Source organism: Dermacentor silvarum, chromosome 9 (assembly GCF_013339745.2).
Source record: "Dermacentor silvarum isolate Dsil-2018 chromosome 9, BIME_Dsil_1.4, whole genome shotgun sequence".
Classification (NCBI taxonomy): domain Eukaryota; kingdom Metazoa; phylum Arthropoda; class Arachnida; order Ixodida; family Ixodidae; genus Dermacentor; species Dermacentor silvarum.
The window spans coordinates 161,230,237-161,253,750 of record NC_051162.1 but is presented as its reverse complement, the minus strand read 5'-3'; the positions used below and the strand labels follow the sequence as shown (position 1 = coordinate 161,253,750).

The window sequence follows — 23,514 nt, the reverse complement described above, 5'->3', positions numbered from 1 at the left end:
AGTCAGTCGGTTTCACGTGTACGCCAGCTTCCGCTTTCACGTGCTTGAAGTCAAGTTTGTGTTGTGACACTAAAATAATCTGTGCTCCAACCACATCAGGCAAAGAAGACTGTTCCCATGTAAGTCATTGCTGCATTTTTTTCTGGAATTATCTTGTTTATAAAAGCACTGGCAGCACAATTTTCTTTTGGTCTTCCTTCCTTCCTTCGGATGTTGTATCGTGAACCGCTGCATGCAACCTAACGTGAAATGTTTGTACGCTGAGGGACAGTACGGTGAAAGATTGTTCGTTTATTTTCGACGGGATGGAAAAAGATTGTCGGAATAGATCCTTTTTTTCCTAATTCGCATGTACACTTCTCTGCACGGCACATTTGCTCAACCAGTGACGGAGCCGGTCGTCTTGTAAATGAAGACAAAGTGCTAGCTGCACTTGCTCGAGCTTGCCTCTTGCAAATGCAACGAGAGGTGCATCTACATTTTCTGTGTCGTAACAATACTAGCAAATTGTGATTCTACCCGTTGTTTGCAAAAATTAAGGTGCCACCATTAGTTGGGCAAGACTGCCTCCTCGCAGGACAGCTAGCTTTACAGTTATTTAAAATGGCCAATATTCTGAACATTGAATTTAATTGACAGAGAAAACTAACCAGTGACCTCTGACTAGCCAGTGTTGTCTTGGGCTAGTTAATACTGTTCTAGCGATGAAAAAGCACAATGAGCTCAAACATATCGAACTGAAACACACACAGGCACTTTCAGCGGCTATCAGTTGATAGTCTGAGCTTGTGCGTGTAGTTTATGCAGATGTTGTTTGCTCCATTTCATCACAAACATTTGATCCGACGGAATAACTTTTTCGTGCAAGCACATGCAGTGCTTATCGAGCTTAATTAGCATATACAATTTTAAAATGCGATTGAGTCGTGAAACATGAGAGAATGTAGCAATATTGAAGTCAAGCCTATTTGAAATTGACATGTAGCAGTGTTTCATATGCATTAAGCTCAATCTGCATCGATACGAGCGTGCTTGAAAAAGCCCGAGTGACCAGGGTATCCTGTAGTAAAAAAAAGTTCATTATAGCTTTTGGATGATTTAAACCAGCAATCACAGTTCAGCCAAGCTGTGAGAACTCTGTGTGATTGACAGCTTGTCACTTTGAACATCACTTGTTTTTGCCACCGTTAAATTCTAGCTGTGCATCATTGTATGTGTGCATTGCATGTTACAAGGCAGGAAAGCCATGGATGCAAATGGATGACGACACGGCAAACGCCGTTTTCGCTCTTCTGCGTTGCACATTTGCGGCGTTCGCCGAGCTCCAAGAGTTGTCCGAATTAACCGATGTGCGGCCAAATAAGTCTGAATTAATAAGAGTTTGATTGCATTAAATAATGCCTACGCCGGTCAGGACCAGAATATGAGTTCGAATTATCCGATTTTCCTAATTAACAAGGGTCGGATGAACAAAGTTTTACTGTATATACCAGACCGGTAGAGTTCTGGTTTCCAAAAGGTCACAGGCAGTTAATCAAAGCTCTTTTTGCCAGCCTTACTGACATTTCTGGCGAATATCAGGCTTGCGTTAGTGCTCACGGTCGTCCTTTCATGCTTTTGTGCCTCGTTCTGACACGTTTACGTATATTTCTTTTCTAATGAACAGGTTGGTGCCCATGTGGAGGCCAAACACCCAGACAGGAACCAGTACTTTGAGGCTGTCATTGGAAAACTCCTGGACTACAGCCAGTACACTGTTGGTGAGTGTGGGACTTCTGTAAATTGCGAAAGCTTTTAAGGACTGGTGGGTAGGAGAAGGCGACAACTGTGTCTCTTTTTTTCTCCTTGTTATGGTTTATGACCAGGAATAGTTAAATGTAAGTTTGAACTATTTATTCCTAAGAGCCATCTTTTTCTTGGTGTTCTCGAAATTGAAAGTGTTATAATTGCAACAAGCAAGCCAATTTCTGTTATGTAGAGTGAGTGTAACATTTTATCGGTTCAAAGCAAGGAAATGTGTGCACCCAAATTGAACACAAAACCTATTGTTTAGAAGAATTAAAAATTGAACGTGGAGAATTAATTTTTTACAAAACCGGAATGTATTCACACATGGTGTCCAGACAGCTCCATGTCATTGTCAAAGAGCCACAACATGTAGTCTTCGGACGGCTGCATTTCATAATCCTTGCATTTTGAATGGCTTTGCAACCGTCACAAATGGAATGGTAGACCATACCTCAATCAATTTACCACTTTCATACTTTGTCTAACGACGTGTTGGAGTATCTGGAATGGCAAGAACATGCGATCCAGCTCTCTCCCCACTAGCTCCGGCATGCAAAACATGTTATTTTGAAAGGGCCTTCGTAACAAAAGTGGCTCATTGTCATCGCCGTCAACCTATGCGAAAACATGGTTCTATTGCCATCATTTTAGTCACCATATCATGACAGTGGTGATGGTGTTGACTCATATCCCCTTCAGGTGCCAATTAATTCCGTTCATTGAATATTTAGTGTCACCATATTTTCCGCACCTTCAGAATCATGGAAATCTCACAGCTTCAGAACGAATTGAGAATTTGAAATTCTTCAGTGAGTTTTGTCGAGGTTATGGAATGTGTACTCTATGCACGAACTCACTACCGGATGGTCAGATATGAAAACATCAACTATTTCATGTCTATCGTACTTGGAGAGCAACTATCGAACCACTTGAAAAAATATGCCTGCTCTTGAACATTGTAAAAATCAATTAAATAAGGGAGCCCACTACATCACAACACACTGACACTGAGATCAAACACTCAGCCAACTACAGTAAAACCTCGATAATTCGAAGGTCGCCGGACCACAAAAATTCTTCGAATTAAGCGGATTTTCGAATTAACCGAAATGAATAAAAAAAAGAAAACACGCAAGAACTTGCCGCAAAAAGAAACCATCTTTATTTTCCATGTCCGAGAAAGATTACTCGAAGTAATCACTGATGCGGGATTACTTGGTGCGCTGGTTCGCCGCCCCTAGTGCCATGCTCTCCAGCTGTCTCACAGCACGTAGCATACAAATATCACCCGCACTGCACTCAACAAAGTTGCGAATGATGTTCACGGAATCGATAACTGCCGCGAAAGTGGGCGTGGGGGTGTTTGACTTCAAAAATTTGGACTTGATGGATATACCGGACTTCAAAAATGCACCGTCGGGGTTCCCATTGAGTTCATGCATTTTCGCACCCAATTTTTCGGACGAATTGAGACCCCAAAGGTCGATTTCCCGGACTAAAAATCACTCTTTCCGAGCCACACTACCCAATCTTAGAGGCCGTCATGTTGGATTTTGCACTGGCTTGGATTCCAGTGGCTCGCTGTATAGCCTCCAAGATTGGAAGGCGCGCGCTATCAATAGAAAGCTCGCGCCATCCTCCAGTCTCGGAGGCCATGGCCGCTCTTCTTTGGCTGATAAAATGCTCCAGAGTACTGCACTTTTTCTTTTTATTTTCTAGTATATGCGCTCTGCACTATCCTTTTAACCATTTATTGTGGTATGTTTTTTTATTGCCGCGCGCCCTCCGTATGTGTGAGTGACAGCGCGCGGGGGACGCGCGCTTTCATGGAGAGCGAACGCACGGCGGAGCGTAAACGCGACTTCCTCCCTCGCGCGAAAGGCCGTTGGGGGGGGGGCGACTTCTACTCTTCTAACAACTGCGTACTTAGCGCCGGAGCGGGTTCTCGCGCGCACCGTATCTTGAAAGCGATCTCCAGATGGCCCTGACTTATGCACTGTGCTTTCGCCGCTCAGTTTCCGTTGAAGCGATAGACCGCACGAACCTTCGCTCGCTGCTGCGGCGGCCGCGCTCGTGCGCGCTGACTCCACGCTTGTTAATTCAGCGAGTTTTTTTTTTTTCTTTTTATCTCTAAAGTTTCGGTTACTATTTTGAACGCGGCGTGTACATTGAGCAGGTGTCTCGGAGACTCCTGTCTCAGTGATCGGCGCCACCTCCTGTGCCTTCGTTAGAGCTAAGCGGTGCGAAGCTTGTTTCTTGGATCTCCATGGCGAACTCCGTTGGCGGAGATCGCCAACGCGGTGACGTTCATGTCCACTGTACACGGAGACAACGTCACTGCAGCGCAAATCCAAGGAAGTCGATCCCCTCCAAGCGTAGTATGAGGCAGGGCATTATTAGAGGTTTTTTCTTTTTTTTTAAGCCGCACTAATAATTTACTTTGCCTAACGAGTTTTTCGGACTATTTTTCAGTCCCCACGAGATCGGAAAATCGGTTGGCGACTCTACGGAGCGCCCTAACCTAACCGCCGCACATTGCTACCAGCCGGAAACTTCGAATTATCCGAATAGAGCCACGCGGGCCATTCAAATTATCCGGTTGAATTTGCACTGAGAATGACGGGACCGCTCAAATTCTTCGAATTAACCGAAATTTCGAATTAACCGAGTTCGAATTATCGAGGTTTTACTGTACCTTCGAATTCGTTTTACTAAAATGCTTTACACATATTATAAAAACTTGCAGCACGGGTCAAATCAAAATTGTTTTGAGATGTATGCGACACATGTTAAATATCCTTATTTTCATTGCTTTTGTGCACTCGTGCCTGAAAGGGCTACGATAGGCCAATGTCTGCCAATTCTTTTTCATATCCGATTGTATTGTACGCGCATGTTTTAGACTTATTTTCTTAGAGAAAAAGAAATGGTGTGCCTTATATTTGAGCAAATACAGTAAGGGCAGTTTGTGACCTGCTTTCTCACGCTTCCCAGTGTTTGACGATGGAGACGAGACGACGCTGCGTCGAACTTCTTTGTGTCTCAAGAGTGGCCGGCACTTTGCAGAAAGCGAGGTTTGTGTGCCTGCTTGACGTTCTCTTGCTGCGTCTTGCACAGTGGCATGGTCTGCTTCTGTGTAGTTGCACTGTTGTCTTTTGCCTATTCTATTATAACAGTTACTGTGGTGACGCAGTCTGCCAGCTTGTCGTCTGTGTGTGTCTGCGGGTTTGTTTCGTGTCACCAGTAAAGTAAAGTAAGGCAGTGTCGTACAAGTGAACTAAGAGTTAACCTTAGTTCACTCGTGTGGTACTACGATTGTTGTTTGCATATGGTACCGTGTGTTGTTATGGAAATCCTTACAAGACATCTCCCCTACATGGATGGAGTGGTAGAAACGCCAGTCGTCCCAATACTAAAGCAACTTGGCAGAGGAAGTTAGTTAACCTGCGTTGTCTCAAACATTGAATGGGTTTCAGTGCATTGCTGCTACCACATGCTACCACCCCAGCCAGCTTTCCACAGGCTAGCTATTCCATGCCCCGCGTCTGTCTAGCTGGGTCAGCGCATGCGGCTTTCCGTGTGCTACGTCTATGCTTGTTATGAAAGGCAAAATTGTCATCCACCCGAAGGTAGACGGAGAAAACCCGTATCTCGGAAAGAAAGCTTCGGAGTTCAAAAATTCATCCTGGTCCGGATTCAAACTAGGGACCAAAGCCAAGAGGCTTGCAGATCGTAGTGCGAGGGTGAATTAACAACTCAAAGTACAGAGAAACTGAACATGGGTAATTAGTGCTGAGGACTCTCGCAAAGTGGGGGAAGTGTGACGAAAGGGAAATCGCGCTGGATGTGCTAGCCTGGTAGTTATCTCGGATGGTAGAGTGACCACTGCGGAAAGGCATTGGTCCCGGGTTCGAATCCCGGACCTACTTGTGTGTCGCTACTTGTGTGCCCTGTTTAAAGGTGAATCATCATTTATAAAGTGTGCACGTATCCCACAATAGTAGAGGTGTATGTACAGCAGTTTTTCAGACCAAATCGAATATGAATAGAATGTTGAGCATTCTTCTAATAGTTTGGCGAATAAGTACAGCCATCTTGCCGTTAATATCAAGCAAATGTAACATCCTGGTATTCACAACAGTAGAGAGTTTCTGCCTTTTCATGGCACATCATAAAGCATGCTTTATTAAAAGCACAAAGGCATTAGGAACAATAAGCAGATTGTTCGCAAACTCGGGGCTCTTAAGAGAATACGCGGTCATGCATTGTCAGGTAAAGTTAGCAAAGGCAACCTTGTGGAGCATTTAATATTTGTGTGTACCGTCGTGAATAGACGGCAGATTAAAGAAATTCACTATTGTATAAAATATGTTGCAGTGAAATGTATTATGATTTAATCCGAAAAGAGGGCACAGGTGCTTCATCTATAAACAGCACCAAGCAATACCCTCTGCCGAACGCTGTGCCTAAATAACATTTTATTGCGCGGGATTGTGTTTAGCTGGAAAAGCCTAGCTGGCTGAGCAAAGCTACATGCTCCAGTACGTTATGTCTACCGTGGATGGAATGAAAAATATCGCAGTTTTGCTTCAATTTCACGTTTCTTCACGTACACGCGACAACGTAAGGTATTAGAAAAATATTCGTATTTTCAAATACTGTTCATTCGATTCAAGTTCCTAAGTGAAATGTGACTATTTTATTGAAGGCCCAACTTTAATAGTATACTATAACCGATTCATTATTCGAAAGTTTCGAATGTTCGTGCACTCCTTACACAATAGGAATAGGCTCAGAGCAAGCTTTAAAAAGAAAAATGAGTGCTATTCCTCCCTCCCTCCCCTCTCCCTGAGAGTTGTCTGGGATTTTTACGCATTTTAAAGTTGAAGAAGTTGGCAAGCTACGCTTTATAAAAGGGGGGGGGGGGGGGACGAATGCTGAGGTTTGAAGGTCAGGGATCTTACTCCCGTTTTCTTTATTTCTGGCAGACTTTGGACCAGCTTCCCCTCACCAACCCCGAGCACTTCGGCACGCCGGTCATGGGCTCCAAGCTCAAGCGGAAGCGACGATCGATGCTGTCTATTGCTACTATGTAAGTTTTGTCTTGGTGATCTAGAAATGAGCAACTGTTGGAGTCAATTCAAGAAGAGAAAAAAAGCCCTTTGTTGTTCGTTACACTGTGCATGGGACAGTCTACTGAGAGGCATTGAGTTCCATAAACGGCAAGGTTGAGTGATGCAGTCGTTGGACGATTCCGTCTTCCCTTGCCGCTCGACGGGTCTGGAATATAACGCCTACGTGGTGCATATGTTTGCATGCCCGTACTTTCTGATGCCTTTCCCTATGCCTTGTGCTCTCGTGCAGGCAAGTGTAGTGCTTTTTTTCTGGAAGCAACATTCTGAATGTACTTAAATCTTTGTGCTTAAACCAGGTTCTTGCAGCATAGCAAAGAAAATTAGAAATCAAGGACAGCGCAGTAGCATAGGAACGCAGAATGATCGGCATAATGTCGAGGGACAGGGAGCTAGTAGTGAAAGCCAGCGTAGGTAGCTTACATTCTGGTTTAGGTTAAGTGGAAGAAGTGGAGTTGTGCAGGTCATCTAATGCATAAATTGTATAAATAAATAAAGAAATAAACCTGGGAGTGAAATAAAACGTTAATTATATGCGAAAATCGAGAGGTGTGACATGATTAGGCAATTTGTGGCCGTAGCATGACACAGCAGAGTTAACTGGAGGTTACTGGGAAAGGCCTTTGTCCTGCATGCATGTGCATAAATAGGCTTGATACTTGATAGTAATATCGAATGAGCTTTGTTCGACGTCACCATTTACAATTGTTTAGGGCATGGGCTGAAACGTTGAACATTCAGCACGACGGGGTATGTGCCTTATCAGCTAAAAATGCAAATCAGGTACAGATACTAGTCTGGCAAAATACATATTCAAAGTACGATCTGTTGCAGGAGCGTACACGTACCAAATAGAGCTAGTTCAGTTCGAATTCGCCATAGCAATAATAATTATAATTGTACAGGGAAGAAGACAGTAGCGACGAAGAGTCTGCCCCCACCCCTCCACCGGCCCCAACGCCGCCACGGCGGGCCACGCCCACTTCGGGGTCGAGGGGAAGCAGCGCCTCAGCGGGAGGGGGTTCGAGGGCCAGCACCCCATCCTCGGAGTGGCGCATCGGCCGAGTGGCCATCCTGGAGACTGGCGACAAGCGCAAGCGGGACTCGTGGGCACCGGTGCTCGTCGTGAACCCGACTGGGGCGACTGGGCAAGGCATCAGCACCCCTCTGCCTCGGGACGACGTCGTCATCCGGTCATTCAGGGATGCCAAGTTGTAAGTGGCCAGCATTTTGTTTCTTTGCGTGTGTGCTGTCAAAGTCCAAAAGATTAGGAACTGCGACATGTCGTATGTTTGTTGTTTGGGCTTCATATTCTGCCGTGTGCATGAGCCTTGTAAAGCATTATCTTATTTGCATGCGTGGAGTAATTTTTTTTTTTTCATCACTGAGACGAATCAAGTTGGCAAGGTTTCAGGACATTTCTCTTGTCAATCATTGGTGCCCTCTTGTCGCCTTCCAACTTACAAATTAAGTGATGCTGAAAGTGCCCATCTGTATGCAGCACCTCAGATGCAAATGGTATTTGTCGGCTTTGTTGATGACTGGTGTGGTTGTTGAGGTTCTCTAGACCGTGGGTTCCGCGGAACCTACGGGTTCCGCAGGCCCCTGCTCGGGGTTCCGCGAGCCACTGATAAATTTTCCCAGGTCCCGCTCTCGACAAGTGTCTAAAACGGCGAACATGAGGTGCGCTTGATCCAAAGAACTTCCATTACTCATGCCCGAGTTACGGTGCCCGAGTGTCAAAAAGCACATCACAGTGCGTAACAGCAACGCGCGAACTGCGCAATAAATACGCAAGCAGCTTGTAGCCACCCAACCTCTGAGAACGGGCAGCGCGCCTAAGCTTTCGCACTTGAATCTCTGAGGCCATAACGCGCCTAAGCTTTCGCACTTGAATCTCTGAGGCCGTAACTTACCACCATGTGCCTTTCTCCTATTTATAGATAGGGTAGGTGCCGATAGCGTGCGCACTGACCTATACGTTGGAGAAAAAATAAAAAAAAAAAAACGCCGAGCACCGCAAGTGCGCGCCGCAGAAGAGCAAGAACGGCGTAGCGTCCAACCGAAACGAAGCGGCGCAATCCGTATCGCCGTGGTCCTCAGCTTGCACCGTGGTCCGCAGCGGCAATCGTACGCGGCACGTGACTGACAGCAACGCCGAAGCGCTTCGTGCCTAATTGTGTCTTTAAAGCCTCTATTCTTGCGTTTATCGCCACGCGTAACACCGCGTTCGCGGCTAGTTGCGTGCCTCCGTAAGTGCGTAGTCGCTATCTCTGATCGCGTCGATAACCACCGCAGTTTCGTCCGCAGCGGTTGCGGCAAATAGTTTCATTTTCACTCAATGCGCGCGTCGGCTGCGTGCTTTCACAACTGCTTAGTCGCCTCCCATGGCAGCGTCGATAGCGACCGCAGTTTCGTCCGCACTTCTTGCAGCGAAAGGTAGCTTCGTTTTGACTTGGTGCGTCTGTCAGCCGCCTGCCTTCTGAACCGCAAGGCCGCCGTCCATGATCGCGTCGATAGCGGCCGCGGTTTCGTCGACAGCGGTTGCGGCAAGCAGTAGTTTCGCTTACTCAGTGCAAAGCTGTCGAAGAGAAAAAGCGCCGGCTACATCGCGATGGACGGACAATTTGTTGGCGAGCAGCTGAGTGGCGAAAAAATAATCGGGATGTGCGCCCGTTGGTGCAAAGCGCGTCTCGGATGAAAACGCGCGCCGCGAAGGATGACGCGAGGCCTTCGCCGCTGCTAGCGCTAATCAGTCATGAGATGTAAAGTCCCTATATAAGAAAAGTACCGCCATCTACTCTTTCCTCCGCCGCCTCCTCTCCTAAAGCGCTTGCTTTTTTCTTTACTTTTTGCTTGCGAAAGTCAAGTCGACGGTGGTGCACCTAGAAAGTCCACGTTGAAGCTTTCAGGCCGGGCGCGCTGCCGGCGACTGCGGCTGCGCAGAGGACTTTCAACATGGCTCTGAGGCGAAAAAAAAGAAAATATAAAGAAGTGAAAAGCGCGCGCTATCATCGTCCAATCGGAGATACGGGAGAGAGAGAAGCGGCGTTTGTCAAAGGATGGCGGTACTTTTCTTATATAGGGACTTTAATGAGATGAAGAGAATTTCAGCTTCCGCACTGGTCTTGTGCTAAATAGAAACAAGATTTGACGATTCATTGAGTAAATAAAAGGTGTTGACGTAGTGCAGCATTTGTTTGTTTTCTTGATACCCTCGATAATTCGGTTAAATCGGGGGGGGGGTTCCTTGGCACTTTATGGAGCTTAGCAGGGTTCCCTGGGATGAACGTACTTGAGAACCCCTGCTCTAGACCATGCTCAGGGTCTGTACTAGCATTTGAAACCCTTAAAGGGCCGTTTTCAAGGCCTTGATTGCGCTTAAGGTTCATGCAGTGCTTAAAATTGTTTTCAGTTTCATTTTCGGTTAAGCTTAGCAGGGGTTGTTTCGACGTCTGGCCATGAAGTGAGAGCAATCCAAAAGTCAAGCCAAATTGGTCCTGTCGCCAAGCTTTGTCGTGGTTGGTTGTTCGATTGCTAACATTTTTCATTTACGGGCAATAAAAGAAAGTTTGCCATCGATTATGTTTTGTTCTCAAGCGTCAAGTGCCTTTGTCTTTGAAATCGCTTCGTCGCGGACTTGGGAGTTCTCAGAAACGCTTCCCTTTTTTTCCAATGCAGTTTACAGGTGAACAAGCGAGATCTGCGCGAGTTCTCGCGAGACGACGCCACCTCACGGGCCGAGACCAATCCCCTGCGCCTGGCCGTGGACCGGGCGCTCACTTTTCTCGACCGAGGCGAACTGCCCACAGGTTGGCAGGGGAGCGCGCTGCTCCTTTCCAGCGGCTCCGCTGTTCCGTCGACTCCGCCGACTCCTTCCCGGGCCAGCGCAGGATCAGCGTCGTCGCCCGCTCCTGCGGCGAACGATGCGGGCAGCGGCAGCACCTCGGCCTCCACGGCCGACGACGATGGCCACGACTCGCAGTCGGATGTGAGTGCCGTGTTTTGTGGTTTCCTGACTTCGAGCGTGCTTGACTCTCTCAAACTAAGTGGCAATTGGTAAAAAGGGGAGACACTCCAGGTCGGGGATGATGTGACGATTTTGTTACAGTGCACCCTTTTCCTAATTCATGTCAAATCAAATTGGAGTTTATTGTCAGTGAATGCAGGGTAAATGCTTACCGAAATATTTGGGATTGATTGGCCTATGTGGCTAGTTATTGGTCCAATTGAATACAGGACTTTATGTGTTTTTTTTTTTGGCAATAAAGACTCGCCGTTAAGGCATAATTCTTGATGTCTATATGTGTATTATATGTGTGCTGTGTGGCTTGTGTTGTGTATGTACTCGGGTTTAAAGGCAGAGATGCGGTGAATAGGTTACACATAGATGTGCATAAACATAACAGCGCAGATTTTTAAACAGGGAAAAAACAAATTGCAATCATACAATTCAGAATATTTACAGGTACAAAGCTGCGGTCTTTGAGTGAGAAAAAGAAATAGAAATGACTAACAAGACTATGTCAAACATACAAAGAAAACTAGAAAGTGCCATATACATTCGATACTGCAAACATTCCCAGTAGAAAAATATTAACAGTGTGCTAGAAATAGGATGCGAAAGATGTAGACTTATCATTCCGAATACAAGTTCAGTTGCTACAGGACTTATTTAAAGAATGTACCTTACAAGAGAATTTAAAGTTGAGCGCAAGTTTAATTTCGAGTGGAATGGAGTTCCAAAGTTTAGCACCGATGGATTTAATTGATCTTTCGCCGCATACGTTCCTGCAGCTAGGGAGATTGAAGTTGCCGTTGGCTGCATGCCTTGTGTTACGAGTTGGTGAACAAAACAAACTCCAGGGTAATGGAAGATTTGTGTTGGATTGTAGCATTCACCAAAACCGTAGTTTTATAATTTCATTGTGACATGAACGGTAATGTACAAGTATTCACGAATAATTGGGTGCTTGGGCAATGAGACGGCAATGTTATAACTCTCTGTAGCCCCGAATTCACATGTGGGCTTCTTCGTATTCCACATTTGCCCAACGGATGGTGGCATTGGACATAATTCAACTGCAGACGGAAGGGCTAGCTTTGCAGGCTAGGGGGCTTGTCTGTCGTTTATCTCAAGAGCTGCACCCACAGTTTTCATGTCGCAAGATTTAACACAAGCTGTGTTAGTATGTGCCGATTGCAAAAACTACCACACCACCATTAGCTAGGCAAACTGCTTTGCGGGAGAGCTAGCCTTCCATGCGGGAAAATAGTCAATTCTCTAACTTTTGGCGCTACATCGGGGGTCTGAGCAGTGCTTTTCCTGGATCATCACCAAGTTTGGTCGGTCATGAGAAATGGAATATAAAATATTGCCACGATAAATATTATCCCCGTAACAATATGGTAGGAATAGAATCGAGTGAAAGGAATTGTTACAGAGTGCTGATCAAATGGTTGCTGTTTGGTGCAGGTGTCCGATGACGAACCTAGTGAGGAGAAAGACCGGTTCGTGGCGCAGCTGTACAAGTTCATGGACGAACGTGGTAAGTGCTTATTGGCTTTCAGTTTTTGCTTTTGAGTGTGTCTAGCAGCATGTGATTGGGTTTCATGTTATGCTTTGGGCTGCTTGTCTAAGTGGGAAAGGGAATTGGTCAAAAAGCAGAATGCTAGATGCCATGTCTAGTCACCTGTTTTCGTTGGGGAACATTGAAACGTCTGGTAACAAATTGGGGTACACTTCAGCTAGCACCAAACACGCACTCGCATCCCCCTAAACATTGGAAGTGTGAAGCAAATGAATACTTGCCAAGGGCCTTACAGACCGACCTGTCTGAAGACAGTTGGGACCAGAAATAATAAAAGTGGTAAATTTCCACTAGAACCAGAAGTCTGAATTGGGTGGGAGCTGGTAGGTGCAGTTTGACATCATCCACTGTGCCTGCTGCCAGCAGGAGTTCATGTTCCCCATAGTACTCTGATATGTGAATTTTCCTGCTCTTGAGTCACAATTTGTCGGCAGCATCACTGTCAAGTCCTGATTTTGTGCTAGACACGTGTTATCACAGAGTGTGTGACATAATTTGCAGTATGTATAAAAAATTTCTGCTGAACGTAGGATCCTGTTGAAATGGTGTTGGATGTGGTTGACTTGCACAACAGGCCACGCATCGGATTGCATGCAAAATCATACCACTCATCTGCTTTAGTGCAGAAACATGCTTTATGTTAGTTTATGGACCCCAAGCAGGCAGTGAATGCCAGAATTTATTTTATTGATTAGATATCCACACGATCGACAGGCATTTGAAGCCTTTTTGCTAGTGGGGTGCGAATGTCGAATATCCCCGAATTTTTCTAATACCGTTCGGTATTCGCACGCCCCTACATTTTGCCACACACGCACTAGAACACTCGCGACATCACTGCGCGCGCGTTCACGCAGGGACGCCCATCAACAAGGGCCCCGCAATGGCTGGCCGCGACCTGAACCTGTACCGGCTGTTCCGGGTGGTGAGTAAGCTGGGCGGATGCAACCGGGTCACCAACCACAACCAGTGGAAGACGGTCTACACCCGACTCGGACTGCCTTCCCCCGCCAACCAGTCCAACGCACACCTGCTCCGAGCTGCCTACAAGAAGTGAGGCTCGTCTGCTGCTTTGGCGCTGTGTACGGGGGTGTGTTTTGGCGGGATGTGCTAGGGGACAGAAGATTATAGGTGTAACTTTAAGGGATAGGACGACAGCAGTATATATGGGGGAGGAAAAGGGTTTGGCCGTTACTCTGTGCGGTTAAAGTCAAGAGACCAGTGGCCCCAACCAGTTGTCTATTCAACTAGCAGAAAACGTTGACTTTCCTATGCTTTCACTTCATTACTTCTATTGTCTTGTTTCTTTTCCTTTTCCAAGGGACAGTTCAGGTGTTTAGTGAGAGGGTCAAAACATCCACAACGGCTTTCCCCCCCTCTCCCTCCTTTTTTTGTTTTTGTTTTATTATTTTTTGTTTTTCTAATGTAATAAACTACTAGCACTGCGAAAGGACAGACTGATAGGCCAGTTGGCATTCAATTACGGGATGAGTAGCGCTAACGGGGCGTGCAAGACGAAGTGCAAGACATGGTATCGAGCGTTCGTCTCCGTTCTCATCTTGGCCCCTTTGCACTACTCGTCACGAGTACTAAATACAACTTTGTTGACTGTGTTCATATCATCCTCATTTTGTTTCCACTGTTTTGTTAACTGTTAACACTCTCGCAGCTTAGCTTGGACTTCTGTTTTTTGTCTACTACCGGACTTGCATCTTGAGCACTGTAATGAAGTGCAACAAGCTGGTCGTGTTGCTCTCGATGTGTTCCTGTCTTGTTGCACTTCGAAGTACCCACGATGAATTGCAACTGCTACAGGTTTGACTCTCCCCCTCTTCCCTGTTCTGTCGCTCCCATGAAGGTACCTGCAGAGCTTTGAAGACTTCTACCGAAAGCTCGGTTGCACAATGGTGTCGAACCCGCGGTCGGGAAGGGTGCGTCACCGGTCGGACCGCATCATGACCCGCAACCAGGACCGGGGACTGGCCCTCTTTGCTCGCAAGGACAAAGAGGTAACAAGTACATGTCGTTTCCACTGTGCATGTCTGGCTTGTATAGTGTTGGTAGTGCAGAATTAGTCACTTCCCCACAAATCGGTGGGCCAAATCGACGAGGAGTAAATGCAGCAAAGGGAACGATGCTCTTTGTGTTGGTGCCGTTTTTGACACCGCATTGGCTTTGAATGCTTCAGCTGCATGTTGTCGAGAAGCCATATTTTCCCAGAAGAAAGCTAGCCACGATTGCCACGAAAAGTAGTGCCATGTATTCATTTGAAACGATGTTGCATGCCGCCATACACCCCAAACGCATGCAGTGTATGCATTAAGCGGACTGCTTGCAATGTAGCACGAGGCTTCGCGGTGGGTGTGAAAGTTGCAACTTATCTTGCGCTTTTCTCGCACTGTCCCCCCCCTTGATCTGTAGCAGAAGAAGAAGGAAGAGAAAGCCAAAGAGGAAGACAAGGACAAGGAAAAAGAGGACGACAAGAAGGCCAAGGACAAGTCTGCAGCAGCAGCGGCCGCAACTCCCCCTGTTGTGGTCAAAGAGGAGCCGCCTCCAGAAAAGCCGAGACCATCGCGAACGTCCAGGGTCAAGCAGGACGAAGAGAGCAGCAGTGGTGGTAATGGTACAGCGTCGGCCCTATCTCCAGCTTCGGCTGCCAAGCCAACTGCTGCGGCTGTGGCTGCAGCTGCGGCAGCAGCAGCAGCAGCAGCAGCAGCAGTAGTGGCAGCAGCCACTGTGAGCCAGGATGACACTAAGGTGGGTGTGCTGCCTTTTTTATTGGTAATGTTAAAAAGGGTAATTTACTAATGCAGTTCCACTTATTTCTCTCTTTTGTCTACCTCTAACACCTTGAATTTTCCCCCTCAAGAACTGTTACAGACACCGTCGAAAGTCTGAAATGTTGTTTCTTCTCTTTCTTTTGTTTGCTTGGCCGCGACTCCGAAACAGGTCCGAACAAGGGAAGATGCCCGCCGTGAGAAGCATGACAGCCCAGAAAAGCGGGAGGCCAAGTCATCGTCCGTGCCTCCGCCGTCGCAACGCAAGAGTGAGAGTGTCGAGAGCGCCGACACCGACTCCGCGAAGGAGCCAGCAGCAGCGGCGGTGGCAGCAACTGCATCAACGCCGACCCCGGCAGAAAAGTCGCGAGCCTCCAAGTCCAAAGACGCAGAGACTACTACTCCTACAACCACGCCGAAGCGGCAGGTATGGGCTTTCGCTGAAGCTAGACGGGCATTTGCTCTTCGTCCTTATTTCACTTGGTTCATTTTGTTCACTTAACATGTAGGTGGTCCCCGAAGTTCTAATTATCGGTTGGTGGCTGTACTCTCTTGAGAGAAAAAAAAAAAACTGAGAGGGCACATTAGACTGTCATCTATGAATTCCGAAATTGTTTGTATGCCTTGTGCTATAATAGAGCTGTAATTGGTATCCAAATCTCAATTGGCAGGATTCGTTTAACAGTGGGCCGTACTGTACATCATGTCCAGTTGTTGGTATTGTGTTGACCTGGTAATATTGTGCCATTGTTGTGCCTCGTAAAATTTGTGTCAACATTTTTAGAAAAAACATTTTTTTTTTCTAAATGCAGGATTGCGTGTATCTTCTGCATTGGTTTGCATATGATTGTAGTGTCAAGCACCTATTCGGTGTCTGTGACTCTGTAGCACTGCCTTATGGTTATCATTGTTATCGTTGAATTCTGTCAATCGTAGCGCCTCTTATTTTTCAGCCCAAAAGAACAAGACAGAAGAGCCGGTTGAAAAGGAAAAGGTTGAAGACAAGTACGTGGCTTTGAATTTCCACACTTTGCCATCAGTAAGGATATATGATTGACACGAGTTGGCATTGACGCGTGTGAATGGGTAGATATTAGTGCGACGTAGTATTTGATTATAGTGCAGTTCACTTATAACGATATATCGGTTATTACAATGACTCGACTTAAGAGTATCAACTTATGCATTAGGGCGACGATTTTATCACCCTTGGACTCATGTTTTCCACGTCTCATGCTCCTCCTCCGCATCGCCCTCGTTGATCTCCTCTCCCATCGGTGGGCGCACAACGTTGAGAAGCGTGCTCGCTACCGCCCTTGTGGGCGAGATTTCCCCACGGAAGCTGCATTATAACCGGTATTTCATCTCAAGCGGCTGCACTGTAAGCGGTATGCGTATACATGGAGTTCTATGGAAGGCCGCATTGTAGCCAGTTCGGCACTATAAGCGGTTACGTTATAAGTGGTCTATACTGTAAATGCTTATTACGTGCGTGTGCCTGAGTGGGTTCACCTCTGACTCTTTAATTTAGCTAGCTTTAATTGTGTTTCGATGATACGAATTTCGGCTAATACGAATATTTTTGTGACCCCGTGAGATTCATATCATCGAGATTCCACTGTATCCTGAAAAACGTATTGTGCGGAATCGTATCATCGAGATTCCACTGTAACTGTCTCATGCTATTTGTCGAAGTTCTTTCTCCTTGTTAGTCCAGTAGCTAGACTTGTGCAAATACTGGAGAGTAGATTTCAAATCTAATCTAGAAGAAAGAAAAAAGCTGAGTGTCATATCGAATGCTGTCAGACTTTGATGTGACGAACACGGATATAACAAATTGTCAGATATAACAAACAAAATTTGGTTGTCATGCTTTATTTCAATGCCATCTTTAATGCTGTCTTCAAGAAGCGGTCTTGTTTGCCGGCTTCATCAATACTGAATTGAAGCATAAGATGGCTGCCCTTCTCGTTGATGTCTAGCCGTCTGTAGCAAGTGTTCGAATGCACCCTCAGGGCAGTCTGGCCGCTGCGCCGTCTTCCGGTTGCAGGACAAGCAGTTCAGCGGCCGCCACAGTTGAGCCAGAAACAAAGCCAGAGCCGCTTCCCCGGCCAGAGAGTGGGGAGCCGACGCGCAGGTGCTCCCTGGACATGAGCATTGACGTGGGCGACCGGGTCAAGGTCAAGTACGGGCGCGGCCGGCAGCTCAAGATCTACGAGGCGAAAGTGCTACGTATCGAGGAAGAGTGTAGCGAGAAGAAGTTCTACGTCCACTACACGGGCTGGAACATGCGGTAAGAACGGCAGCCTTTCTCTCGGAAGCGCTCTGGTTTTCTCGGCAATTGCGATAGTGCTGCATTTAGATTCCTCGTTATGCAGTTAAACCTTTTATCGAAGTCAGTTGCACCCGAGAATTATGGGATTCGAGAAATCGAGCATTTCGTTGAATTGGAAAAGCCTAAACACTCTTGCGAATTGCATTGTTTATTCACGAGCAACAGATACGTAATTTTTGCCTGCATCGGTACTTATCGTAGACAGGGAGAGCACATTGAGCGCTTCTTGTGTGCTGATCTGGGAGCGGCAGACCTGCCTAAAGGGACACTAAGGAGAAAATTGGTGTCTTCTATTGCGCTCAAAAGCGCAGTAACAAGAGGCGGTAGGCGTCCAGGGCCTAGTAATTCTTTAGCGGTAAATATCGACTACATTGTGTTCCAAAGGAGCCAAAGATTGAACATGGCGAGTTTCGGTAACTTTTGCTGGGCCAAGGTGGCCTAATTATTAAAAGATACTTCGAAATCCGTGACTGTCACAGTGACGTACCCGAGCTGGCGATTCGGTGCGAAATTCAAAAACGGAAACTTTGACCTTCATTTTCGCTTCTAATAATCAAGCTATTATTTCGAAATTAACGATGACAGAGTTTTCAACCAACACTTTATCCATCTGAACTGATTTAGTGTTTTGCTTTAGTGTTTAAAGGTTAATGGTGTCTGTGTTACCCGAACTGAAATCGAGCGTGCTTATATTTTCCCAAAATTTTACCCATATCAGGTACGACGAGTGGGTCAGGAAAAACCGCATTGTAGAGAATGTCACGGATAAAACATCGAGAAGGAAACGCCTGCAGAAGGTGAGCCTGGACTCTCAACTGCTTTGACTTCTTAGATTTGGTTGGGTTAAGGTTTGATTACACTTTATAATTGATTACAACATCTTGGTGGGCTATTTGACACATTCCTGTAAGCGCAAATTAATTGCTCAGTCAAGCACACTGTATTTTGTCTGTGCAAGCAGGCAGCAAGTTACACTGGATTATGTATCCTGTTGTGAAACAGTCGCTAAACTCACTCGGTAGATTGCTCTTGTACTGCCCATGTCTCCTTGCATGCTGTGTGTTTATCTGTGCAGTTAATCATTTAACAATGGCTGAGATGTTATGCAGCTTTATGGGAAGTGGGGGGGGGGGGGGAGGTTGTGCATCCTTTGAGTCATGCTGGTGAGCACATCGGTTCCAGGTGTAACAATCAGTAATTTTGTGTTTCTTTCACTTGAAATCATGATGCCAAAACAAAGGACTCTTTTGGATCCTGCGTCAGCTTACCCTGTACATCAAATTGCTGTTCTAAAGTTGGAAGTAATATGTGATCCTGTTTGAATTTTGTTTGTCTCTGTTTGAATGCACTATTGTGACCTTCTATATATGCAACCTACAATGTGGGATTTTCTATTGCTTTCAGGAGAAGCAGCAGGCAGATGCTTCGGTAAGTTCATCTCACATTGTTTGTGTTGCGTCAAGCTTTAAGCCTAGCCACTCGCTTAGAGGAATGTTCCCCTTTTATGAAATTGGCTTTGAGGTGCGAGCAAGAGTACGGCTTTATGCTTCAGGTGTAGAGTTTTACAGATGACAATTCGTTATTGGGATTGTTGCTAATTTGGGCAGCTATTCACTTTCATTGAAGCCAACAAACGTTTATGTGAGCCACTAATGCATGCAGCAGTGAAACTGTCACTTGGTAAACGTGCATTGCAATTTCTTGTGAGTATGCTTCTGAAGCAGGTGAAAAATTGTACTTATGAATGATCTCCCACGCTGAATTTGGAAGAGAAAAAAAAATATTGATGCTCAGTTACCTCATACTCAATGTGCTCCTTTCTTTACTTCCAGCCACAGCCGAAGGCACAGTCCGGCCCTAACGGCAACCAACCATCGCCAGCCCAAAGCACACCGAACAATGCCCCCAGCTCATCGGAGTCTCCGTCTTCGAGCAAGAAAACGGTGCGCAGAGGTCGTCCACCCAGTGTCTCGTCCAACCGTAGCAGGGCCCTGTCTGCGACTCCGCCTCCTGGGAAGCCCTCGCCGAACGCCGTGTCCACACGGGCCTCGCGGTCAGAGCGAGTCCTGGCCTCCGATCAGCTGTCCACCAGCGGCTCAGAGCCGCGGCGTCGGAGCCGGCGGAAGTCGGGAACGCACTCGCCGCCTGGTCCGGATGATGACGACGAAGGCTCGGGCGACGACGATGACGATGTCTCTTTGAAGAGCCACATCTCGATCAAAATTGAACCCGGAGAACCATCAGAGGAGACGGAAAAGACTATGTCGGCCATGGCCACCGACTCCAGCGAAGATGCTCCATTGCCGAGCCCAGAGCCAAAGCCGGACATCTTGGATCACGAGGTTGTGATGAAGGAGGAGCCTCCGGAGGAAGCGGAGGAGAAGATGGAGTGTGACGACGAGGACACAGATATTGACGAGGGCTCGGCCACAAGTCTGGCTGCATTCGTTGCAGCTGCGCGAGCTCAGAGCAAAGAGGACGCACAAGAGAATGCCGCCGCAGAAGGAGGCGACGAGGAGAGTGAACCTGAGATGACGATGCAGATTGACGAGGAAGCCGCGAAAGTGACGGAGGTCGAGGAAGTCCTCGACACCACTGTCGCCGACGAAGAGGACAGCTTGCTGGAAGAAGGCAGCCTGGTAATCTTTGAGGACGAGAAAGCGGAAGATGTAGCCGATGACGAGGAACAGCCACCCACTGAGCCCGAAGTGGTTGCTGCTGCAGCCGTTTCTTTGAAACAGGAGAACGAAGGCGCCATTGCTGAAGAGAAAAGTGAGGTCGCCGAGGAGGAGCCAAAGGAAATCGAACATCCTGAGGTCATTCCCCCCATCGAGACAAGTAGGCCTCCTACCATCACTGCGACACGTGTGATCACCATTTTCCCACCAGCACCAGAGCCAGAGGCAGTGAAGCACATTGATTGGCTGAAACACGAAGAGGTGTCAAACAAGGAGGACGTCCATGAAGAGAAGGAGGAGGAAGAAGAGGAGGAGGCTGAGGTCGAACCGCAGGTCGAAATCCCGTCCTCACCACCGGCCATCGAGAACCAGGACAACATTGAGGAGGAGGAAGAGCTTGCGGCGGAAAGCATCAGTGACGTGCTTCTTCTACCCCCTTCGCTAGTTGCCAAGGAGGGTCCAGAGAGGGACGCCCTGCTTGCGCCAGAGCATTCGCTCCCTGCCTCGGAGTTTGACGTCTGCAAGGAAGAGGATGAGGAAGACGAAGAGCTGCCCAAGGAGGAAGAGGACGAGGATGACGACAACGCCGAGCCGATTAGCCCAGTGGAGAGTGCTGACAGGGAGCCGTCGGTGAGTGTTGTGGACCGCATCGAATTTGTTAAAGAGGAGTCGGAGTCTGCGTCCACGCAAGACTTCTACAAGGTGGCCCTCTCGCTCAGCGACGACGGCAGCAACTCCAACGTCCTCCGCGTCGAAGAGGAAGGCATGAAGGGCATCAGCGAGCCTGTCGAATTCCCACCGGTGTGTGGTGAGACAGTTGTGTCAGCTGCAGAAGTTGAAGTGGGCCCTGCCGAAGGCAGCGAACCCACGGCAAAGCGGACGGTTAAGCGGAAGAAGTTTAAGGGGTCAAAGACGAAATTTGGAGCTGAAGGGAAGCTCAAAGGTCGTAAAAAGATGAAAGGTCAGTTGATGGCAGATGGCACGGCCACCAAGGCGCCACGCTTGAAGAAGTGCCGAAAAGTCGGTGATGGAGAGCAGCGAGTGGTGAAGAAGCGAAAAAAATTGAAGAACGCGGATGGCAGCGAGGAACCGACCGAATCTGGCATGAAGAAGGCAAAACGCAAAATCCGCAAGGCCAGCAAGGAACACCCAGAAGCCGGCAAGAAGGGAAAGCGAAAGAAGCTAATGAGCAGTGCTTCGTACGATGATTCCGATGACACGGGAGATGTCGAGAGAACATTTGCAGGCAAGATAAAACGCGAGAAGCGCAAGGCCGCTGCGCGCCCCTCACCACCGTTCCACCACGACTACCTGTCAACTCTGGCTGAGGTGTGCGGTCAGGAAGTAGAGATGAAAGCAACGGCAGCGGCGGCGACGACAGAGTCTCAGGCTGAGTCTGCCGACTCTCTCTTCTTGTTGTGCGAAGAGAAGGTTCCGGCAAGTCCTACACGTGAGGGTGACGACGAAGCGTTGCAGCAGCCCCAGCATCACCATGCTCACGGTCATCACCACCATCATCACCATCACCACCACCACCAGCATCATCAGCACATGCATCACCCACATTCCTCGCACCATCAACCTCAGCAGCAGGCACAGCAACCGCCGCAGCTGCAACAGCAGCAGCAACAAGGCCCTTCAAAAATGGACATCTTCACATCTGTTGCCGAGGCAGCCCTGGCAGGGCCGTCGAGCGGAGATCCATCGGCAGCCGTTCTGGACAACACGCCCCCGACGACTCCAGACGACAGCGGCGGCGCTGAGAATGACTCGCCCTCTTCGTCGATCGCGGGCTCGCCGCGGCGAGAAGGTGACAACTTTCACGGCCTCGACGGAGAGAGCACCATGTCTGCAGACTCGGAGAACAGCCGGGGTTCCGCAGACGGAGCAGTTGGCTTTAAAGAAGGCGGCGAGGATGACTCCTCATCGTCGAGGGAGACAGACAGCGCCTCTTCAGCTGAGCGGCACAAAATGATGGCTGGGACGAAGCGGCCGGCTTCGCGCGACGACGAACAGCTCCTTAGACATGGAAAGCGGGCGAGAAAAGCAGCACGCAAGGCACTTCTCTCTGCGGTGCGCAGGGACTCGAAAGGGAAGACGCACCGGACATCACGGAGAGGTGAGTGGCGTAAATCTTTTTACGGTACGGCGAACAGCTGTTCATTTTGGGAATGGCGCGTATAACGAGGGGCCTTTCCACAGTGAACTGGTACCAACTCGCCCTGTGTACTACTACAAACAGAACAGCTGTCACTGCAGCACCTAGCGCTTACCCCATTGACTTTGTCTCCCTGTCTTGAAACCCCTCACATGGCGGGGACTCTGAGCACCTCGCAAGCCGTTCGTCTCTTGTATTTGCTGCTGCAGAATCTTCGTTGCCAATGTCGTCCACGTGTGACAGCCGCTCCTGCACGCCAACGTCCACAGCAACTACGTGCACAGCCATGACGCCTGGCAGCATGCACATGGGCAGCTTCCACCGGCCATCCAAGTTCAACTTTGACCTGCCTCTGGGTACGTAGAGGTCCCAGAGTTCCCGATAGGCCTTTCGCTTTTATTTTTTTGCACTTAGTGCACGTTGAAGAACTGTGCATTGTCAAAGATAACCTGGGGTTGAGGACAGAAAGTTTGGGAATTCCCAATTTCATTTTGCATTTTTTAAAGCGAAGTTTTATATGGCTAGGTGAAATGAAAAAGCGTCTGTGCGTCGCCTGTCCACAGAAAACTATCGTTATCAGCATTGGCTCGAGCATTGTCATCGTCTTCCGCAGCTGGCTGCGTTGCCGCTCATCATTCCAGCGTAGAATTTCACTTCTCTTCTGTCGTCATAATGGGGAGGCCGTGTTTACGGGGGTATGAGCTATTGCTTAAGAGGGTATGAGCCATTCATTTTCTTACGTAACGGAGAGAGTTAATTTGGAAGCAATTTAATTTCGAAGAATCGCAAGTGGCAGTGGCGTGCCAATGCTGCTAACCACGTCGCCGAGCAAACTCGAAACATGGAACGCAAGCGACAATGGCGGACTGCGGGCATTCCATAAGTGAGGTCGTTCTCTCCGTCGCAGCCAAACGTGTGTGTAACCTCATAATTGTGAAATACTTTAATGAACCCTCGCGATTAACCCAGTGATAAACACCGGGGCCGCACGTTTCAGCTTCGCTGGTTAACCATCTTCACGGAGTGGATGGGCCGATGAATTTTTTTCAGTGTTT

At 47.9% G+C, this 23,514-nt stretch overlaps 1 protein-coding gene across 1 annotated transcript in view; it reads left to right on the top strand.

The window, feature by feature from the left end:
* The window catches only part of LOC119464601 (AT-rich interactive domain-containing protein 4B-like), a 47,996-nt gene that overhangs the window by 14,575 nt on the left and 9,907 nt on the right, over nt 1-23,514 (top strand). Inside the window, exons 4-19 of the mRNA XM_049655469.1 lie at nt 1,667-1,760; nt 4,783-4,862; nt 6,777-6,880; nt 7,826-8,134; nt 10,602-10,911; nt 12,397-12,469; nt 13,369-13,564; nt 14,370-14,520; nt 14,933-15,268; nt 15,461-15,771; nt 16,177-16,293; nt 17,339-17,581; nt 18,342-18,420; nt 19,028-19,051; nt 19,456-22,420; nt 22,669-22,815. Of these exons, the coding sequence (XP_049511426.1) occupies nt 1,667-1,760; nt 4,783-4,862; nt 6,777-6,880; nt 7,826-8,134; nt 10,602-10,911; nt 12,397-12,469; nt 13,369-13,564; nt 14,370-14,520; nt 14,933-15,268; nt 15,461-15,771; nt 16,177-16,293; nt 17,339-17,581; nt 18,342-18,420; nt 19,028-19,051; nt 19,456-22,420; nt 22,669-22,815 (5,539 nt within the window). The remainder of the gene's footprint in view (nt 1-1,666; nt 1,761-4,782; nt 4,863-6,776; nt 6,881-7,825; nt 8,135-10,601; nt 10,912-12,396; nt 12,470-13,368; nt 13,565-14,369; nt 14,521-14,932; nt 15,269-15,460; nt 15,772-16,176; nt 16,294-17,338; nt 17,582-18,341; nt 18,421-19,027; nt 19,052-19,455; nt 22,421-22,668; nt 22,816-23,514) is intronic.